The following is a 19,117-nucleotide window of genomic DNA, read 5'->3' on the forward strand; positions in this document are numbered from 1 at the left end:
CCCAGCTAGTGTGTGTTGCCGCAGCTCTGGTAGATGGTATGATTACCTCTAAACGTTCGCACCATTGATCTCTTACAACAAACCTCCTGCAGTGCTACGATGCCGAATCCACGGTCCTTGAGCACATCGGCGAGTATGCGTGTGCTCCCGATGAAGTTGAGAGATTTGAAGTTCCACACACCGAGTTTCCAATCGCTACTCCCTTTTCGTCGCTGATTTTTGTTTTAAATTTTAAAAATACTTAGAGGCTTCGAAAAATATGGGTTCTTTGGGAAAGTTGACCTCAAATAAGCCAAATAATCGGTTGAGCGAATAAAAACTTTTGACGGGAAAGGTCAAGTGTAAGTCCGACTTTCGTTGCTACTAAAGCCCGAGTATACATCTGCATCTCCACGATTGTCTTGTATATTGTGTTAGTTACAAAGGATATTTATCTGCATTCACTTTGGTAAGCGATGCGATCTATGGGATGGGATATAATTGAGCGATTTGAAAATATTCTACTAACGGGACCAAAATCCGGTAAAGGTAGCCTCACATATCGGGAATTTGGTCCGCGGATTTTTTCCCCATATGTTTGTTTATTGTTTATTGTTTATTGTTTATTGTTTGTACCATCAACAGGCGTTATATTGCCCCAATGATGAAAAGTATAATTATAAAGCACAAAGAGTTATTACAATCCAATGATTTAACCATAAATACATAATAGTCTCCTCTATCCAATGATTATATGTTACAGTTAATTCCGGTGAGCAGGATGCCAAGATGCATTCAGTCGGTTCACGAATCTTCTACAGCGTATTCCTTTTGGCCACTTAACCGTCTGCAGCTGAAGCCGATAATCGAGATTCACAACTATTTTATAGGAAATGTAATCTAATGTAGTTCTTTCTTTCCATGGTGGCACTAGACATTTTATTGAAACTATATGATCAGGACCAACAGTTTCTTGTACCATATGCAGAACTTCTTCATCGCTTACATCAGCGGCAATGTTAGAAACGAAGAGTGTTGTATTGGTAGCTTCCTGAGGGCAGATGTGATGATCGAATCTTGTTGAAGCCAACAATGAGGAGTTCATTAGGCCGTGGCGTTGTTCGATATTTGCGTTTTTTGATGAGTGGCTTGATGATACACTGAAGCTTTCGACATTGATAGTAAGTTTTTGGAGCAAAATTTTCATCTCTTTCATTTCATCCTTCATTGCGGTTATTTCGTTGTTTCCAGGGATTTCGTTCTTTTCCGACATTTCAGCTGTACATTTTTCTGTTTTTATCTTGCGACATGAATTACATATCCAAAAAACATTGGGATTTCTACATGCGATTCCTTCATCCACAGTCAATCCAACACAAACTGCATGAAATATTTTACCGTCCTCACAAGATCCACCACAAGTGACTGCAGGATCGTTGCATTTAATTATGTCCAGACATCCATCACAGAAAGCTATTCCCATTTCGAAATATTGCAATACCTGTTTATTAAAATCCAGATTCGACTATCGAAGTATAGATGGCAGGCTCGTTAACAAGCGAAAATATGTATAGGTAGGCCCGTCGCAGAATTGATCTCAGCAAGCAAGGTCGAGATTGTTACAGAAATTGATGAGATTTATTGTTTGACGGTTGATTGCTATATAAAGTTTCAACATCGGACATCGAAAGACAACAAGATAAAGCACAATGAACATTAAAATCAGTTGATTTCAACGCGAATTACGACATTCGTTTTCAGCACAACGGTAAACAATCTTTAGCTCTATACACAACTACAACTTGACCAACTTGTTTTTACATATGCGATGTTTTCGGGATTCGGGTACGGAAAATCAAGATCCCGGTCCCATTTGAAATGCACGGGGACCAAAATTCGGCGGAAAATTTTCTTTTGGTGTAAGGTAGCCTTAACGGCTACGTTAGCCGGGTCAGACTATGGGATCAGAAGTTATGGTCGAAATACGAAAAACGCGTAAAAAAGTCTCACTTATTGTTCGGGAGTAGCATTACCTGCCCACCCTGGGTACGACTCTGATGGAGAGGTTCAAAAGGCAGAACTCATCATCACTCATTAGCGCCCAATCCAATATGCACAAAAGAGGAGATGATTAATTTGGAGATTTAGGCTCTGTCTCATTTGGAGAATTAAACTTAAAAGTGACAGTTCGAAAATTAGCAAATAACCCAGTGATAAGAATGGCTGGTGCTACCCAGCATTTCCAATAAGACATCGATGCAAAATGATTCGATATCTGTCAAAAGTAATCCTGCTCTGCGAGCAGGGTTATTTGATAATTATTGAAATGTCACTTTTAAGTTTAATTTCAGTTTAATTCTCCAAATGAGACAGACCCTTAGTGTTTGCCAATTAGTCATAGGGACATGTGGTCAAGGAAGGCCCATGTATACCACAATATTTGTATAGCTTTTATGTAACTTAACTGTAAATATGTGGAATAAATGTATGAAGTATGTAGTGTTAATGTAAGTGTTTCCAATTTCAACGTGTCGGAAGGAACCCACAATTATCTTGGGATCGAGAATGGCGATCTGACCAGCAGTGACTCCCCTCCCATACCTTCCGTGGCAGACCACATAATCAAAGTCAATCGATGTTGAGGCTTGGACGAAGGAAGCTCGCTGACACTTATTTTTAGACACTTATCTTTAACCAATTTTTAAACAAGTTGTATACATAGGGAAATCCTGCTCCATCGTTTCCCATTAAAAATGGGCTTAGAAGTTATGACTAATATCCTTTTTTTGATGCACGGGAAAGGCAACATTACCGCTAGGTGGGTTAGTTAGAGTTTTGTACACTGTGCAACGCAATAGACATAGTAATAATAATAATACTACATACCGTTGTTGCCTGTTCCTTACTTATTTTTGTATTCTGGAATCCAACAATTATTTTGAAGTTAAAAATTTAAAAAAATAAATAAAACGGGTCTCTTATTGATTGTATTTTTGCTTATTCTTTTACAGCTAATATCTTCTCCAACAATCGCAAAAAATAGTTACAACGAATCTAACAGTGTTCATATTAGTGACAAATCAACAGACGTCGTTGATCATCATCAACGATTTGTGGATGATTTTGGACCGGAGACAGATGTAGATACCATGGACGATTCGAATGTTGTCAAGTCTCCATTAGAACATCACACGAACGACAGTTTAAACGAATACAACCTATCGAATGGGGTAAAACCCTTTTCACTAGAAAATAAAATAATCCAACAGCTTTCGGAGCAAAACCTAGATTTTTCAAGCGACAGTAATCCGTTCAAAAATGATTCATTGGACCTTATTGGTGGCGATCATGTACTGCTGGATCAAACGATTGCAAAGGTCCCTAGTCCATCCGGAGTGGTTGATAACAAAATTATTGACGCGCTTGAATCATTGGCAGTCAGCAAGGATAGTTCAGAAAAGAATGAACTGGAAAGTGAAAAACAAATAAATGATCTACTTGATACTAGGCAGAAATCTCCCGAAATACTAGACTTTACGGAAAAAATCGATAACATTCATGAGAAGAGTATTTTCGATTTTAATTCTGCAGCAGAAGTAGATGACGCATTTATACAACATTCCGAGAACACACTCAACCGTACTATCGAACAAGACGCAACGTTCATCGAAAAAGGTATGTCAATCTAATGGTCAGAAAATAACGATTTTTGTAGGTTTTGTTCTATTATCGTCAGATAGATTTTTGTTGATCATTCTTCTTGAAATTCAGATACTTTTACATCCAAGATTTACTCAGGGAACAATGAAATTTGTTTTTTTTTTTTGATAACTACATGGGAGTTATACACATTTGAAGTTCCGATTGTATTCGGGAGGGCTTTCTTCAGCCGTATGGTAAGTTGCGCGGCTTCAAAGCAGGACAATGCAAGGTAGCTAGTCCCGGTCTAGTAAATTTTTGGGTTGGAAATTGTCACGACTTCCCTCGACTTCATCGTGTAAGCACAGACAAACAGACGTAACAGCTAGAACAATTTTCTGAAAAAATCATCACCCAGTTACTTTATCACCATCTCGTGTGCATTTTGCACGAAATGATGTTTAGCTTGACAATGTGAACAGAAGGCACTAGTTTGAGATGTCAAACGAAAATGAATACTATGCACACTAGAGTGGGGCGCAGTTGTATGGAAAAACGCAAACTTCGTCCGATCAAGTGAGATCAAGGTTTTTCTGAATCGTTTTGGGACCCCAATCAACTGTGCAAAATATGGGCTCGATTGGTTGCGACCTCGCATGCCGCATCGCGTTTTAAATTTACATGGAGATTAGTATGGGAAAACGTACTTTTTAACATTTTTGCTCTTAGCGGCTTCAATTTATCATCAACCACGTGACTCAATACGTTAGCATATAGTCTGGAAGATGCTTAAAGACTTTGCCGAAGAAGGTACGTAGCTGGAAGGTCTACAAAAAATGTTATTACGTTTCGAAAATAGATTGTTTAAACCATATGCAAGAAATCAATGTTTCTGCCAGCACTACCGGACAACCTATGGTTATAGAAGGGCAACACTCATCTTCCTTCTTGTCGGATTTTTTTCTTTGTGAAATAATTCCGGATAGCTCCCATTAGCTCAATAGCCCTAGAAGATCAATTATTGTGAAGTAACACTCAGTTAAATTGTTGGTCTACGTAGTACGGCAGTGCTGGCAGAATAAACGATTTTTTGCATATGGTTTGAACACTCAATGTTCGAAGCGTTATAACTTTTTTCGTGGACGTTCCAGCAACGTGCCTTCTTCAGCAAAGTTTTTCGGCATCCTTTGGGTTATACTTTAACGCAGTGTGCCACTTGGTTTACGATGAACTGAAACCTCTAGTAGTAGAAATGCAAAAATACACGTTCTCCCATACTAATTTCCATACAAACTTCAAACGCGATGCGGAAAGCGAGGAAGCAACCAATCGGTCTTAAATTCTGCACAGTTGTTCAGGACCCAGAATGGTTTCGAAAAACCATTGATTTGAAAAAAATGACCATGACGCCCCACTCTAATGCACACGCCTCTGGATGTAAAACTCGCAATCAGTTCAATTTAAAGCGGACGTTGAGTTGATGAACGATGGGAATTTCATTAGTGTTACGTCTGTTTGTCTGTGATGTAAGTCTGGTAGCTTGGCTTGGCTTAGAAACCACGCAGTTAATAACTATGGAACTACTGAATGAAAACTAAGCTGCCAATGCAATGCCAATAAGAGAGTTCATTGCCAGTAAAAGTGGTAGGGGAACTGTTTCGTTTTCCATCTCACTGAACATATATTCATCTCTTCACGAAACAAAGAAATACGGAATCAATTTCGTCGCTTCTTTTTCTAACATGCGTGCGCTGCCGCTACTCGCATATCAGTCCCATTTCGGTTTTCGTCACTTTTAAGTTAACACCATTTAATTATCATACTTCCACATAACATGATAAAAAATAACACTTTGTTCGGGAAAATGTGAAAAAATACCAAACCAACCTTGTCCCATATTGAATGTACCCGCATACCAGTTCCATTAAGAATTTACATAAGTGGATTGCTCAAAATTCAATTATTTTTCCATTGATTTGAATCGTGAATGAGGAATGACACTGCAAAATTTCAACCACATCGCAGAATGTTTGAATTTATTAGATGTTTTAAGTTTTGCATGGAAAATGCGTTTTGAGACTTCATCGGCTATTATCTCAGTATGCGAAAAACCTTGTGTTCTAATCCTGAAGCTAAGTTTGAACCACCGTGTGTGCAATCTTTGTGGAATTTAGGATTCACCCTCCACCAGCTGTAAAGCCGACTACCCAACATTTGGTCCTTTGAACCGTATAGTTTTCCAATAATCTAGCTCGAAGGATCATTATATTGAATTACCGTGCACGCACCCAACTTTGCGCATTTTGCGGTTATTTTTGTAATAGAATGCGTTTAAATTGAATTTCGATATATAATTATAACTTGTCAGCCAGTATTATATACTTATAATTATACCAGTATAACTTGTCAGTATATTATAACTTGTATAATTATAACTACATGTTATCATAACAGTGCATGCATTTTTTCGCTGTTAAATGACACATTTTTCATTTTAATACTCGAAACTTGTACTGAAAACAGTGAAAATGACCAAAATGGCGTGTTCTTAGAACGAATGACAAGTGACGGTCTAACCGAAAAACTGTATTTTTTGTAAATTTTTACATTCGCTGACAACTGATTACACATGAACCCAATAATTATAATATTGTTAAAGCCATCTCATGAGAATGTGGTTTGTTATTTGCAAATTTTTGTTAAAATATATGATACGCAATGTTAGGAACAATACAGTGTACCTAATTTTGCGCACAACTCGTATTTCTTCGATATTTTCAACATTTATGATATACCTCGTCGGAATAGGGTTTACGCAAAAAAGAACTTTTGTTTGCTGTGGCCAATGTACATAAATGAGGCTGTACATCCACCAACAGACGTGAAAACATACTAAGTATGTCGAATCATAAGAAAATAATGCTGGGCATCCTCATATTCTCAAACTTGCTCAAATATGCCTACAAATGGAATGAACATGAATTGTAATAGCTGTATTAGCTGAAAAAATAAAATTTAGATGAAAAATTGTATGATAGACGCTTGCTTCGTGTTAGAAATTTTCCAAGTTATGTGCGCAAAGTTAGGCATATAATAAGGGGTCTGCTTTGAAGTTCAATTTACTATTTATTTTAAATTTTTGTACCAAATTTAGTTCTCAAACAATAATATGATAATAATACTACAGCATGAAAACTATTTCAGGCAAATAGCTACTTTCTGTATGTTGTACAAATTGATTCAATTTTGCATTTCCTTAACTGCGCAAAGTATGGTGCGTGCACGGTACCGGCCCTCTCAATATAGAGAGAGATAATTAGAGTGCGCTGCCATACCCGTAATTAATTTCAAGGATCAAGCAAACCCAGTCGTCTAGTTTCTTGGCTGCAAAATTCATAAACAGCTCAAATATTTATTAAACATTTTATCACATATACATCATTGCCTAAAAAAATTATACTGTCTGAGTTCAACTGGGACACAATGGTGCACGCGACCGACTAAACTGAATATTTTCCCTCAAATTTGTTTGGTTACGCTAAAACTATTCTTCAAAATGATTTTTCACCAATTTTCATGAATTCTGGAGAAAATCCCGAAAAAATTCTAGAAGTCTAGGATTTTTTTAGGACATTCCATTTGACATTTCAATGTAAATTCCTTCGAAAAACTCTTCATGGATTCATCCGGAAGTTCCCTAAGGAATTCTTTCAGAAACTCCTGCGGTAATTCCCTCAGCAATTCTCTCAGAAATTTCTTTACGAATACTTTTCGAAAATCCACTCAAGTTCTCCCTCGGAAAATCCTTCAATAATTCATTTGTGAATTCTTCCAAAAATATTTTCGGGGGCTCCTCGAGAAGCTCCAAATGATTTTAAAAAAATCCGCCACTAATTCCATTGCATATTCTTCCAGGAATACCTTCGAAAAAGTTCTTGTAAATTTCTCCAGAAATTTCTTCAATAGTTTCTACGGGAAATCCTCTGAAAATTCTTCTTGAGACTTTTGAATGTCGAACATTCTCTAACAAAACTTTGGAAATTCCTTTTGTAATTCGTTCGGATGCTCCTAGAACTTCGTCCTAGAATGTTCTAGAGGAAATTCCAAATGATAAATTTCAGAATAAATGGAATTTTCTGTGTAGTGATTTCAATAATAAATAAAATTCAATAAAAATAAAATAATTTCTGAATTAATTCCAGTAAAAATTTCTGAAAATATTACTAAAGGATTTTTTGGAGGAATTCCCTTAATAATTCTTATGATACTTTCTGATCAAATTTCCGGAAGAATTCTTTACGGAACCTACTAAGGTTGTCCTATAAAAAATCCCAAAAGAATTTGTGGGATGTTAGTGGAATTCTAAAGCAACTACTTTAAAAGTTAAGAAAATTATTTTGAGCTTTTTAGTGGAATATCTTCACTTGTCATAAGACGAGTTTGTACCTTCCCATTTAATTCCACCGCCACTCTAGTGGTGGAATTAAATGAGAAGGTACAAACTCGTCTTATGACAAGTTCTTTAAAAGGTTCCGAAGAAGTTTCTGAATTCAGGATCTAAAGGATTTTCCAATGGAAGTCCTGTTGGAATTTTAAGATGAATTCCTGGAATATTTTTTAATGGAATATCTAGAGGAGTTCTGAAGGAATTAAAAAATGAAGGTGTGCCTGAATAATGTTTTGCATGACTTTCCTGTAGGTTTTCATATAGAATTGTTTAAAGTATTTACAGAAAAATGTCTAGAAGACTTTCCAAAGAAATTCTGGATAAATTTTTCAAATAACACCAGGATGATTCCTTCAAGATTTTTTTTCGAGGAATTTCTGGAGGAACTCCTGGATTTAATAGAAGTTTGGTAATGGATGGATTGTAATCTCGACATTACCACAACTATAGCATCGCCATCGCTATAATATTAATTATGTTGAAATTTCTAATAGAGATCAATAAATAAAATGTGAAACGGTAATATTAGCGTTGGAAACAGTTACTATCAAAAAGATGTTAAGCAACTGCCATTACGGCGAGTGTGGAAGTGTGTGTATATGGTACTATGCTCTATTTCTTTTTAGTTTTTCATGAAAGTTAGGATATAACAAAACCAGTAACTATAAATTTTGATGGTTAGTGGTTTTGTTGTTATCTAATTTCTATGCAGAAAAGATGGAGATTTCTGTATACAGTTTTCTGTATACTGTATATAGAGGAGCGCCGAAAAAGGGGCAGCCATAATTTTTGAGCGAATCTACGGAATTGATGTTGAAGCAATCTGGCATCGCTGCTTACCAGTTGTGTCGAGTAGGCAAATTGGTCTATATGCCGAAGACTCTCCCGGGGATTTCCCAGGCTTAGGCAACAACGCTTCTGCCGTTTCCAAGGATCTGGGAAGTTTCCTTCCCAGGCGGCAAGAACCGCGTGCTTAAGGACCAGATTCGGAATACAATCCGGACATGGTGCCTTACTTAGCTGAAGTTTTCATGCAACGGCGATAAACCCATCGTTAGTCACTAGCGGTACCACGTTCACTAACTCGTACGGTGTGGCGGGCCAGTCCGATGAGTCATGCTTCGGGAGCAAACCTTCAACGATCTTGGCTAACATCTCCGGGGATTTCTCAGAAGGTGTGCTGTTGGTCCTAACCATCACTAACCTGTATGCCTCCTCCATGGAGTATTATTGGTCATTGGGGTGGCTCAAATTAGTATGGGTAAAACTTTTTGTAGAAGATAAAAATGAATTGGCTTACCCCTCAACAGTATGTACCTTAGTAGTAGTAGTAGCCCTATCCCTCCAATTTCAGTTCAACCACTATTGCCTTTGCACAGAGTCAACTCTCGCCAGTCGTCACTTCCTGTTAAGCTAGTTTCGAGGAAACAACGTCAAATAAAATGCTATAGAAAATCAGAAGTGGGATTACTCAGTTAGTCCAATTAAAATCGGTCTTCCAACGTAACAGTAATCCGCGGCGGCCGTTCAAAAGTGAATACGGAACAACGATACGGAAGAAACGAACGCGAAACGAAAAAAAAAAACAAGATAACGATTTGGCCGGTGCGCCGCCATTTTGAACGAATGCCGAAAATCAAACGCCGACGAAACGCCACAGACGAGCTGGAAGAAGAAAAAGAAGAAATCAAACTGGAACGCGAGCGCCAGGAGGAGAGAAAAAAAATTGAACCAGTGACCGCTCATGGAAAGATAATGTCGCTGAACACGGTTTCGCAAGCATCACAGGACGCGAGAGCTGCACGGCCACTATATCCGGAAGAGGTAAAAGCCCTAATTAGTGAATTCGATGGAACGTACGATGCAGCCATTTGGATTCGAAAGATAGAGCACTATCAGAAGCTATACGGGTGTACGGATAACGCCGCACTACTATACGCAACGACAAGATTGACGGGACCTGCAAAGCTTTGGTATAGTTCGGTAGAAGAAACAATATTTGGCTTCACGGGATTCAAAGTAATGCTGTTGACGACTTTCCCGAGTTACCACGATGAAGCGGATGTGCACAGAGAGCTTATGGCGGTGATGAAAACAGCGCAAGAGTCGTACGAAAACTATGTTTTCCGTGTTCAAAATATCGCCAGCAAAGGGAACGTATCGGAAGCATCCATCATAAAGTACATTATCAGCGGTCTTTCTCGGGACAGGTTGTACGAGCAGATTGATTCAAACGAATACAACACGGTTTACAGCTTGCTAAAAAGGATTAAGTGGTGTGAGTCGAACCTTCGATTGAAAAAGACGGATGCAGGAACATTGGGTGCAACACGCCAACCGATGCGCCAATCTGTACCTGTAGTTAAAGTTGGTGCAATTGTTGCTGCGTCGGAGTTGATCTGCTTCAACTGCAATGCTTCAGGGCACAAGTCAATCAACTGCCCGAAACCACAACGACGTCCGCGATGTACTTCGTGTTCCAAGGTGGGGCACACTGTTGAGCAATGCTTCAAGCTTTTGAACAACGGAAAACCGGTGCAACCCATGGTTGCTATGATCACAGCGAAGGAAGAGGAAACGTCTACACAGGATTCAGTACCCAACGAGAGGATCGACACGGATGAGAACAGGATGCTGAAATGTGATGCAATCATCGGACGAAGGCTGAAGCAGCTAAACTTGCTGGTTGATTCTGGCAGTGCGGTGAGTTTAATCAAACGATCTGAACTTTCAATGAATAGATTAGAGTACAAAATAGGGCAAACAAAGATAGATCTATCTGGCATCAATAATTCCAAAGTGAAGGTGGAAGGTTGCATGGACACGAAAATAATCGTAAAGGGTGTTCTGGTGTTTGACGTTTCTTTTTGGGTTGTTGCTGACGATACAATGGGTGTTAGCGCTATTCTGGGTCGGGATTTTTTGAGGCAAAATAACATAACAGTGATTCGTTTTGAAAAACCTGAAGCAACATTATTAAGTCGTAAGTTTGATTTTAATATGATCGATGAAGCCTTCGGTGACTGCTTCCCAGTACTTGACGATAACAATTTACAGTTAGCAGTAGGTGATAACAACGAAACAACGCGATACGTCGTTCAAGTTAATTCCGATTTCGAAAAATGTTATCGACTAAAACAGCCAGATGCTACCAAAGCCGTTAAATACATGGCATCGATCCGTTTGAAAGAGGATAAGTATTTCAATGTTTCACCTCAAAGATTTGGCAAATACGAAAGGGACGCTGTGAATGAAATCTTGGAAGGTTGGTTAGCTGATGGTACGATACGCGAAAGTGAGTCACCTTATTCGAGTAGGGTTGTTCTTGTTAAGAAGAAAGATGGTCGGTATCGCTTGTGTGTAAATTTCAAGGCGCTTAATAAGTTGGTTGAACGCGATCGATTTCCGCTTCCGGTGATTGAGGATCAAATTGCCAAATTGGAAGGTATGAAGTATTTTTCCACAATGGACATGAAGAATGGGTTCTTTCATGTCCATCTAACCGAAGACTCTAAGAAATATACTTCATTTGTCACTGAAAATGGACAGTACGAGTTTAATAAGCTTCCCTTCGGATACACTAATGCGCCGTCAATTTTTTGTCGTTATGTGGCCAAAGTATTGAGTGAGTTCGTCAAGTCTGAAAAATTAGTTGTTTTTATGGATGATTTCATGTTGTTCTCGAAAACTATTGAAGAACACCTTGACCTCTTGCGAAAAGTCTTCTCAGTCTTGAAAGATAACGGCATAAAGTTGAATTTGGATAAATGTAGATTTCTCGTCACACAAGTCGAATTTCTCGGTTACGATATTCGGTCAAATCAAATTAGTCCTTGCGATCGACACGTAGAAGCCGTTCGAAATTTGCCTATTCCTCATAACGCTAAAAGTTTGCATCGGTTTTTGGGTCTGCTTAGCTATTTCCGAAAGTTCATTAAAGGATTTTCTAGTATTGCCAGTCCATTGTACGATTTGCTGAAAAAGGAAGCAGAATATAATTTCGGCCCGCAACATCTGGAAGCATTCGAAACATTGAAGTCATTGTTAGTATCTCGGCCTGTTTTAAGCATTTATTCACCATCAGCTGAAACACAGTTACACACCGACGCATCTTCTCATGGATTTGGAGGAATTCTTATGCAACGACAGCAGTCTGATGGAATGTTTCATCCCGTGATGTTTTTCAGTCGCAGGACTGACCCTGCTGAAAGAAGATTGCACTCATTTGAGTTGGAAACGTTGGCGGTTGTGTATTCTCTCCAGCGTTTCAAACATTATCTCATAGGAATTCGTTTTGAGATTGTGACGGATTGCAAAGCACTGAAAAATACTTTGGAGAAACGCGACACCAACAGCAAGATTGCTAGATGGGCTGATTTTCTATCCGAGTTCGACAAGCAAATAGTGCACCGTGCGGGAAATCGAATGCAACACGTCGATGCGTTATCTAGAGTATATGTGCATGCTGTGGATGTAGAAGAAAATACAGGCGTGTTCGAAAATTCACTGTATGTTGCCCAGATTAAGGATGACAAGTTGTGTCGCCTCAAAATCTCTGTGGAGGAAGGTGAACTAACTGGTTATGAAGTCCGCGATAACTTGTTGTATAAATCAGAGCATGGTCGTCTTCTTTTGTATATTCCGGAAGAGATGGAAGAATCGGTGATATACAGGTTTCATGATTCCCTTGGTCATTTCGGCAAAGACAAGGTCGTACAGTTAATAAAGCGATCCTTCTGGTTTCCAAAAATGGCAGAAAAAGTGCTGGCGCATACCAAAAGGTGCATTACCTGCATTATGTATAACCCAAAAATTAGAAAGGCAGACGGAGAGCTTCATAATATTGATAAGGGTAACCGACCATTTTGGATGGTTCATGTCGATCACCTGGGACCACTGGAAATCACGCGTGGTAAAATAAATATGTCTTGGCAGTGGTTGATGGCTTCTCAAAATTTATTAAGCTTTATCCGACTAAAACGACAAACACCTGCGAAGTTATGAAGCATCTAAAGGCTTATTTCATCAATTACAGTACTCCAAGAATATTGGTCACAGATAGGGGGACTTGTTTCACTTCTCAAGCTTTCAAAAGTTTTGTTGAAACGCACGGAGTCGTCCACAATCTTGCGGCGACAGCTTGTCCGCAAGCCAACGGGCAAGTGGAGAGGTATAATCGCACTCTAGTGCCCCTACTGTCGAAGATAGTTGAGTCTTCTGGTTGTTCTTGGGACAGTGCATTAATTGACGCTGAATATTGCCTAAATAACACGCTGAATCGTGGTACAGGGTCGGTTCCGTCGAAGCTTTTGTTTGGTGTTTTGCAGCAGCGCAAGATTAACAATGATGCTGTGCAGTACTTCGAAGACATTCTGGAGTCTCCGGAGCGTGAGGATATAGAGCATTCTCGAGATGAAGCAGCTGAAAATATACGTAAGATTCAGGATTATAACAAGCGGAAACATGACGATGGGTGTTTGAAAACCATTTTCAAGAAAGGTGATCTGGTAGTGATACGTAGTGTCCCGGTTGTCGGTGAAAATAAATTTCAAAGGCCCCTATCAGGTGAATAAAGTATTGGACAACAACCGTTACGTAATTTCCGACATTGAAGGCTATCAGGTTTCTGGGAAACGGTTTGAGGGAATATTCGACCCACAGAATATGCGCCTTTATAAGCGGCAAACACCAGAAGTATCCAATGATGAATCTGAAAGCGAATCTAGTGACCATGATGAGTAAACTTACATTTTCTATTTGTTTTAGGAAAACGACGAGGCATATTAGATATTTTGTATTTCCTACTGTTCAGATCGCAATGATAAATATGTAATGTAATCAGATGTAGGGTCTAGGGACTGGCGAGTGTTTTGTAGGATGGCCGAGCTGTAGAAGATAAAAATGAATTGGCTTACCCCTCAACAGTATGTACCTTAGTAGTAGTAGTAGCCCTATCCCTCCAATTTCAGTTCAACCACTATTGCCTTTGCACAGAGTCAACTCTCGCCAGTCGTCACTTCCTGTTAAGCTAGTTTCGAGGAAACAACGTCAAATAAAATGCTATATTTTTTTCAATTTTTTTGATGGGCCGCCCTATTATTCGGTTCTATTTGATGCCCTGATGCTCTGGACAAAATTTCAGCCACATCGGTCAACGTTTGGGCGGTGCTAAACTCGTTGTAAGTTTATATGCAAAAATGAATGCAGAAACATCCAAAAACTGTAAATTGCTGTTGAACGGCACAACTTACGAAGAAGCACTATGATACTCATTCAGATCTTGAAGAATTTAATACAGAATGTTATGCAGAAAACCGCGAGAAGATTAGAGTTTGCCCGGCTTAGTTATTAGCATTTCTCTGAAGTGGGGTTTGAGCAAATTTAGTTTCTTTTATCTTGAAAAGAAATAAATTCACCCCTACAACAACACTCCACTAAAATGCTAATATCTTTGCCTAATAAACTTTAATCTTCTCGCGGTTTTCAGCATAACATTCTGTATTTAATTCTACATGAACTGAATGAGTATCATTGTTCTTGATCGTAAATTGTTCCGTCCAACTGCAAATTACTGTTTTTGGATGTTTCTGCATACATTTTTCCATATAAATTTCCAAAGAGTTTAGCACCGCCCAAACGTTGACCGATTTGGCCGAAAATTTGTCCAGAGCATCAGGGCATCAAATAGAACCGAATAAGAGGGTGTCCCTTAAAAAAATTGAAAAAGTGTTTTTTGAGCCACCCTATTGGTCAGCCCCCACGGCTTTTCAAAACAGGCTTTCTTACTACATTTGATTTCGTAGTTCAGAACTCTGCTCGCTGTTTGGAACACCCGGTGTCTTTCTAGCATGTCCGCTTCGGTTCTATCATGTCGCAACCTTCTTTTAGCTCTAAGACAGGTTCTGCGAAGATCAGCCATCGTGCTCGTCAACCAGCGCACAGATTTGCGGTTGCCGATTCGTGTTAGGACATACTCCGGTTTTCCCACCGTGGTGATTCTTCCAGCAGTTTTGGGTCGAACTGCGAGGTACGCCATCCTAGATCAGCTTTACTGACCCGCGTTGTTTGTTTGTTGTTGACAAGTTTTTAACACAGCAATCGAGAAGACTCTTGTCGACAAAAGTTTTCAATGTCAGTAGAAAGATGAAAATGGGCGACTTTCAGCATATCGTGAAGAAATTTGCGACTTTTTGCAATTCAGGAAGTAATTACAAGTGAAAATACCTCTAAAAATATGTATAATTTAAAGATAACTTTTGTTTTATGTAAGATGGAATGTTACAATGTTCAGCAAAAAATATGTAATTTTGCTTGTTTAGCAACTTTGTGAACGGAAAATGTGAAAATATCACTTGAAAGAGTTAGAATGAAAAATAGAATTTTAAAGTGGTTTTCACATAAAACATTTTAGGTTTGTTTTTTTGTGTCTTTATTAAGGAGACTTTCAGTCCTAGGCTGGCTCGTCTCCGAAGTTTGTTATATATAAGAGATAGAGACTCGTCATGTTCAGCAAAGTTGATCGAAATAACATTTGCTAAAACTTTGCGGAAGACACCACGTGTCCACCCAACTAACAATTTCGGTGCCAAAAGCTTCAACCTCTAGCCGTAGGTTGTATAATATTCGAATAAAAGCAACCAATGCTGAATAAAAGAAAAGCCTCCGCAAATAATACCTTAAACTTCAACTCGACTATTACCCAAATATCTATCAGCAAGTCAGCAAGTTTGTGCCGAATATATTTTATCTTTTATCGTTTATGCAGCTTTCATATAGTCATAAAACAGCTCTATATGAATTAGCAACCCAGCTTATCGGTTAAGAGCTCATGTATTCAATTGTGTTGCTTATTAGCTATTTCCCATATTACGGTTAGTAGCATCCATATTGAAAACGTTTACGCTCTTGTTATAGCACTAACAAAATATCGTAATGGCGCTATAAATGAAATAACGATGCTTTTAGGCAACTTCTGTATCCTTGAAGATTGCACAACGTTTAAATAAACCTTATACTGCTTCTTTTAATAGCTTATCAGTATGGAATGTCAAAACCGCAATGTTTATATTTGATTTTTGTTCCCGGAGCTGTGTATGAGCTATTGGTTTCTGTAATGCAGCTTCAAAGGTATTAATGCTGTCCAATGAGAGCTTGAAGTAGCTCGAAGTTTCTCCCTGTCCTGCTCATGCCCATTTGTTGACAAAAAAGAACGAGCAGGACGGGAACAACTTCGAGCTGCTCATTGGACAGCACTAGTGTAAGAAAACAATTAAGTCATTTAGAAGCAATATTTCTGTTGACGGTAACTGTTAAACGATTGCGAGGATACGTGCCAAAAAATGAGTGAGAATTTTTCTTGTAAAAAAATGTATTTTGACCATAACTCTGAATCCCATAGTCCGAATTGGCCAATTTTCAATAGGAAATAATGGGACAGGATTCTGCGTCGAATGCAACTTGCAACTTAAGGATAAGTGCCAAAAATGAGTGAGAAATTTTTATGTAAAAAAATGTATTTGACCATAACTCCTAAGCCCATAGTCCGATCCACCCAATTTTCAATAGGAAACAATGAGACTGCGTCGAATGCAACTTGTTGCGAGGTTAAGGATAAGTACCTTAAACATGAGTGAGATTTATTTGTCCACAGACATACACATACATACACACACAGACATCACCTCAATTCGTCGAGCTGAGTCGATCGGTATATAACACTATGGGTCTCCGGGCCTCCTATAAAAAGTTCATTTTTGGAGCAAACATATAGCCTTTACGTATACTTTGTATACAAGAAAGGCAAAACATTGAATAAACTCCAGAATTTACTCCGAATTTAGTGGCTGTATAAAACGTATTTAACAGATCCAAAAAAAAAATCTGAATAAGCGCCATTGAAGTGAATTATATTACTGAATGGTTTAGTAAAGATTGAGAAACAATTGTGTAACATGCTGTAAAGTAGTTGTGCAGACACGTCAAAAACATCTGAATTCGCCAGATTTGCTGGTGAAAGAATTGAATAGAAGTTCTTGATCATATGTATAGCACACATATTTAGCTTGAAGCCGTATATACGAGTTGAAATAACACTTACACTTACATACTTACATGTTAGTTGGGCATCTCATTCTGGTGGAAGAATATTTTTTTCAACTCACTTTTAGGGGGATAAATCATCAAACTGTTTTTATCAAAAGATGCGCTTCTAAATATCTTGAAACTTCTGTGAACAAACCCTATATCCAACATCAACACTTCTCGAGTTTTTGTATTTTGATCGTGAAAATGACGAAATAAAACACTGTGCAGTCGCCCTGAACGTTGAGCGCCCTCAGGCCCTCTTCAACTGCAAAAAGCCATCGTGTACGCGGCCTACGTAGTCTGCCGTGTTGTATAAGCTTAACAATATCCAGCCCTTTATACACCTGGTACAACTCGTGATTCATGCGACGCCGCCAGATACCGTTCTCCTGTTTACCGCCGAGTATTGTCCGCAGCACCTTATGCTCAAACACTCCGAAAGCTCTCCGATCAGCCTCCTTTAACGTCCATGTTTCATCTCCATATGAAGCCACCAGAAGAATCAGAGTAGTATACAGCGCGAATTTTGTCTTCGTTTGCAGACTACGAGACTTAAGCTTGTCACGAAGTCCGTAATAAGCCCTATTTGCAGCTGCAATACGCCTTTTTACCTCGCGGGTAACATCATTATCGCACGTCACTAATGTTCCAAGATACACAAATTCTTCTACTACTTCAAATTTTTCACCATCCAGCACCATTTCACTACCGTCACCACTAATGAACCCACGTTGATTGCCAGCGACCTGTCCTTCGTTTTGCTGGTATTGATCGTGATCCTAATCCTCGCTGTCTCCCTCTTACAAGGCACCAAAGCCTCTTCCACGGCACGGCAATCAATCCCGATAATATCGATATCGTCTGCAAAGCATAGTAGTATATACGATCTTGTGATAATGGTATCGCTTCTTTGCACACCAGCTCACACACAGTAGATTCGAGAGTGCATCACCCTGCTTCAATCCCTCTAAGATAACAAATGATGTCGATATTTCATCGGCAACCCTTACGCTTAATTTCGATCCGTCCAACATTACACGAATCAGCCGAATCAGTTTCGCCGGAGAACCATGTTCTAGCATACTTACTTGATACTTGATGGGCTACACCTCTTCGATGAACCTACGCCGAATGGAGTATCCTTCTCCACTGGACTCGATCCTGGGCCAATTGCTTACAGTCGCCCTGAACATTGAGCGCCCTCAGATCCTCTTCAACTGCAAAAAGCCATCGTTTACGCGGCCTTCCACGAAGCCTGCGGCGTCTTCCGGGTTCTCTACTAAATATTATCTTCGCTTGACGTTCTTCCGCCATACGAACAACGTGACCAGTCCACCGTAGTCTGCCGTGTTGTATAAGCTTAATAATATCCAGCCCTTTATACACCTGGTACAATTCGTGGTTCATGCGACGCCGGCAGATACTGTTCTCCTGTTTACCGCCGTGTATTGTCCGCAGCACCTTACGCTCAAACACTCTGAAAGCTCGCCGATCAGCCTTCTTTAATGTCCATGTTTCATGGCCGTATAAAACCACCGGAAGAATCAGAGTAGTATACAGCGCGAGTTTTGTTTTCGTTTGCAGACTACGGGACTTAGCTGGTTACGAAGTCCGTAATAAGCCCTCTTTGCAGCTGCAATACGCCTTTCACCTCGCGGGTAACATCATTATCGCACGTCACTAGTGTTCCAAGATACACAAATTATTCTACCACTTCAAATTTTTCACCATCCAGCACCACTTCCCTACCACCACCACTAATGAACCCACGTTGATTGCCAGCGACCATGTACTTCGTTTTGCTGGTATTGATCGTGAGTCCAATCCTCGTAAAAGGCACAAAAGCCTTTTCCACGGCACGGCGATCAATCCCGATAATATCGATATCGTCCGCAAATCCCAGGAGCATATGCGATCTTGTGATAATGCTACCGCTTCTTTGCACACCAGCTTTCCTAATCGCTCCCT

The 19,117-nt window shown here is 39.3% G+C and overlaps 1 protein-coding gene across 2 annotated transcripts in view; it reads left to right on the forward strand.

The window, feature by feature from the left end:
- The window catches only part of LOC134211808 (uncharacterized), a 156,616-nt gene that overhangs the window by 102,713 nt on the left and 34,786 nt on the right, over positions 1-19,117 (forward strand). For both annotated transcript variants that reach the window (XM_062689069.1, XM_062689070.1), the window contains one exon: positions 2,991-3,654. In XM_062689069.1, the coding sequence (XP_062545053.1) occupies positions 2,991-3,654 (664 nt within the window). The remainder of the gene's footprint in view (positions 1-2,990; positions 3,655-19,117) is intronic.

The sequence above is a fragment of the Armigeres subalbatus genome, chromosome 2 (genome assembly GCF_024139115.2).
Source record: "Armigeres subalbatus isolate Guangzhou_Male chromosome 2, GZ_Asu_2, whole genome shotgun sequence".
In the NCBI taxonomy this organism is placed as follows: Eukaryota; Metazoa; Arthropoda; class Insecta; order Diptera; family Culicidae; genus Armigeres; species Armigeres subalbatus.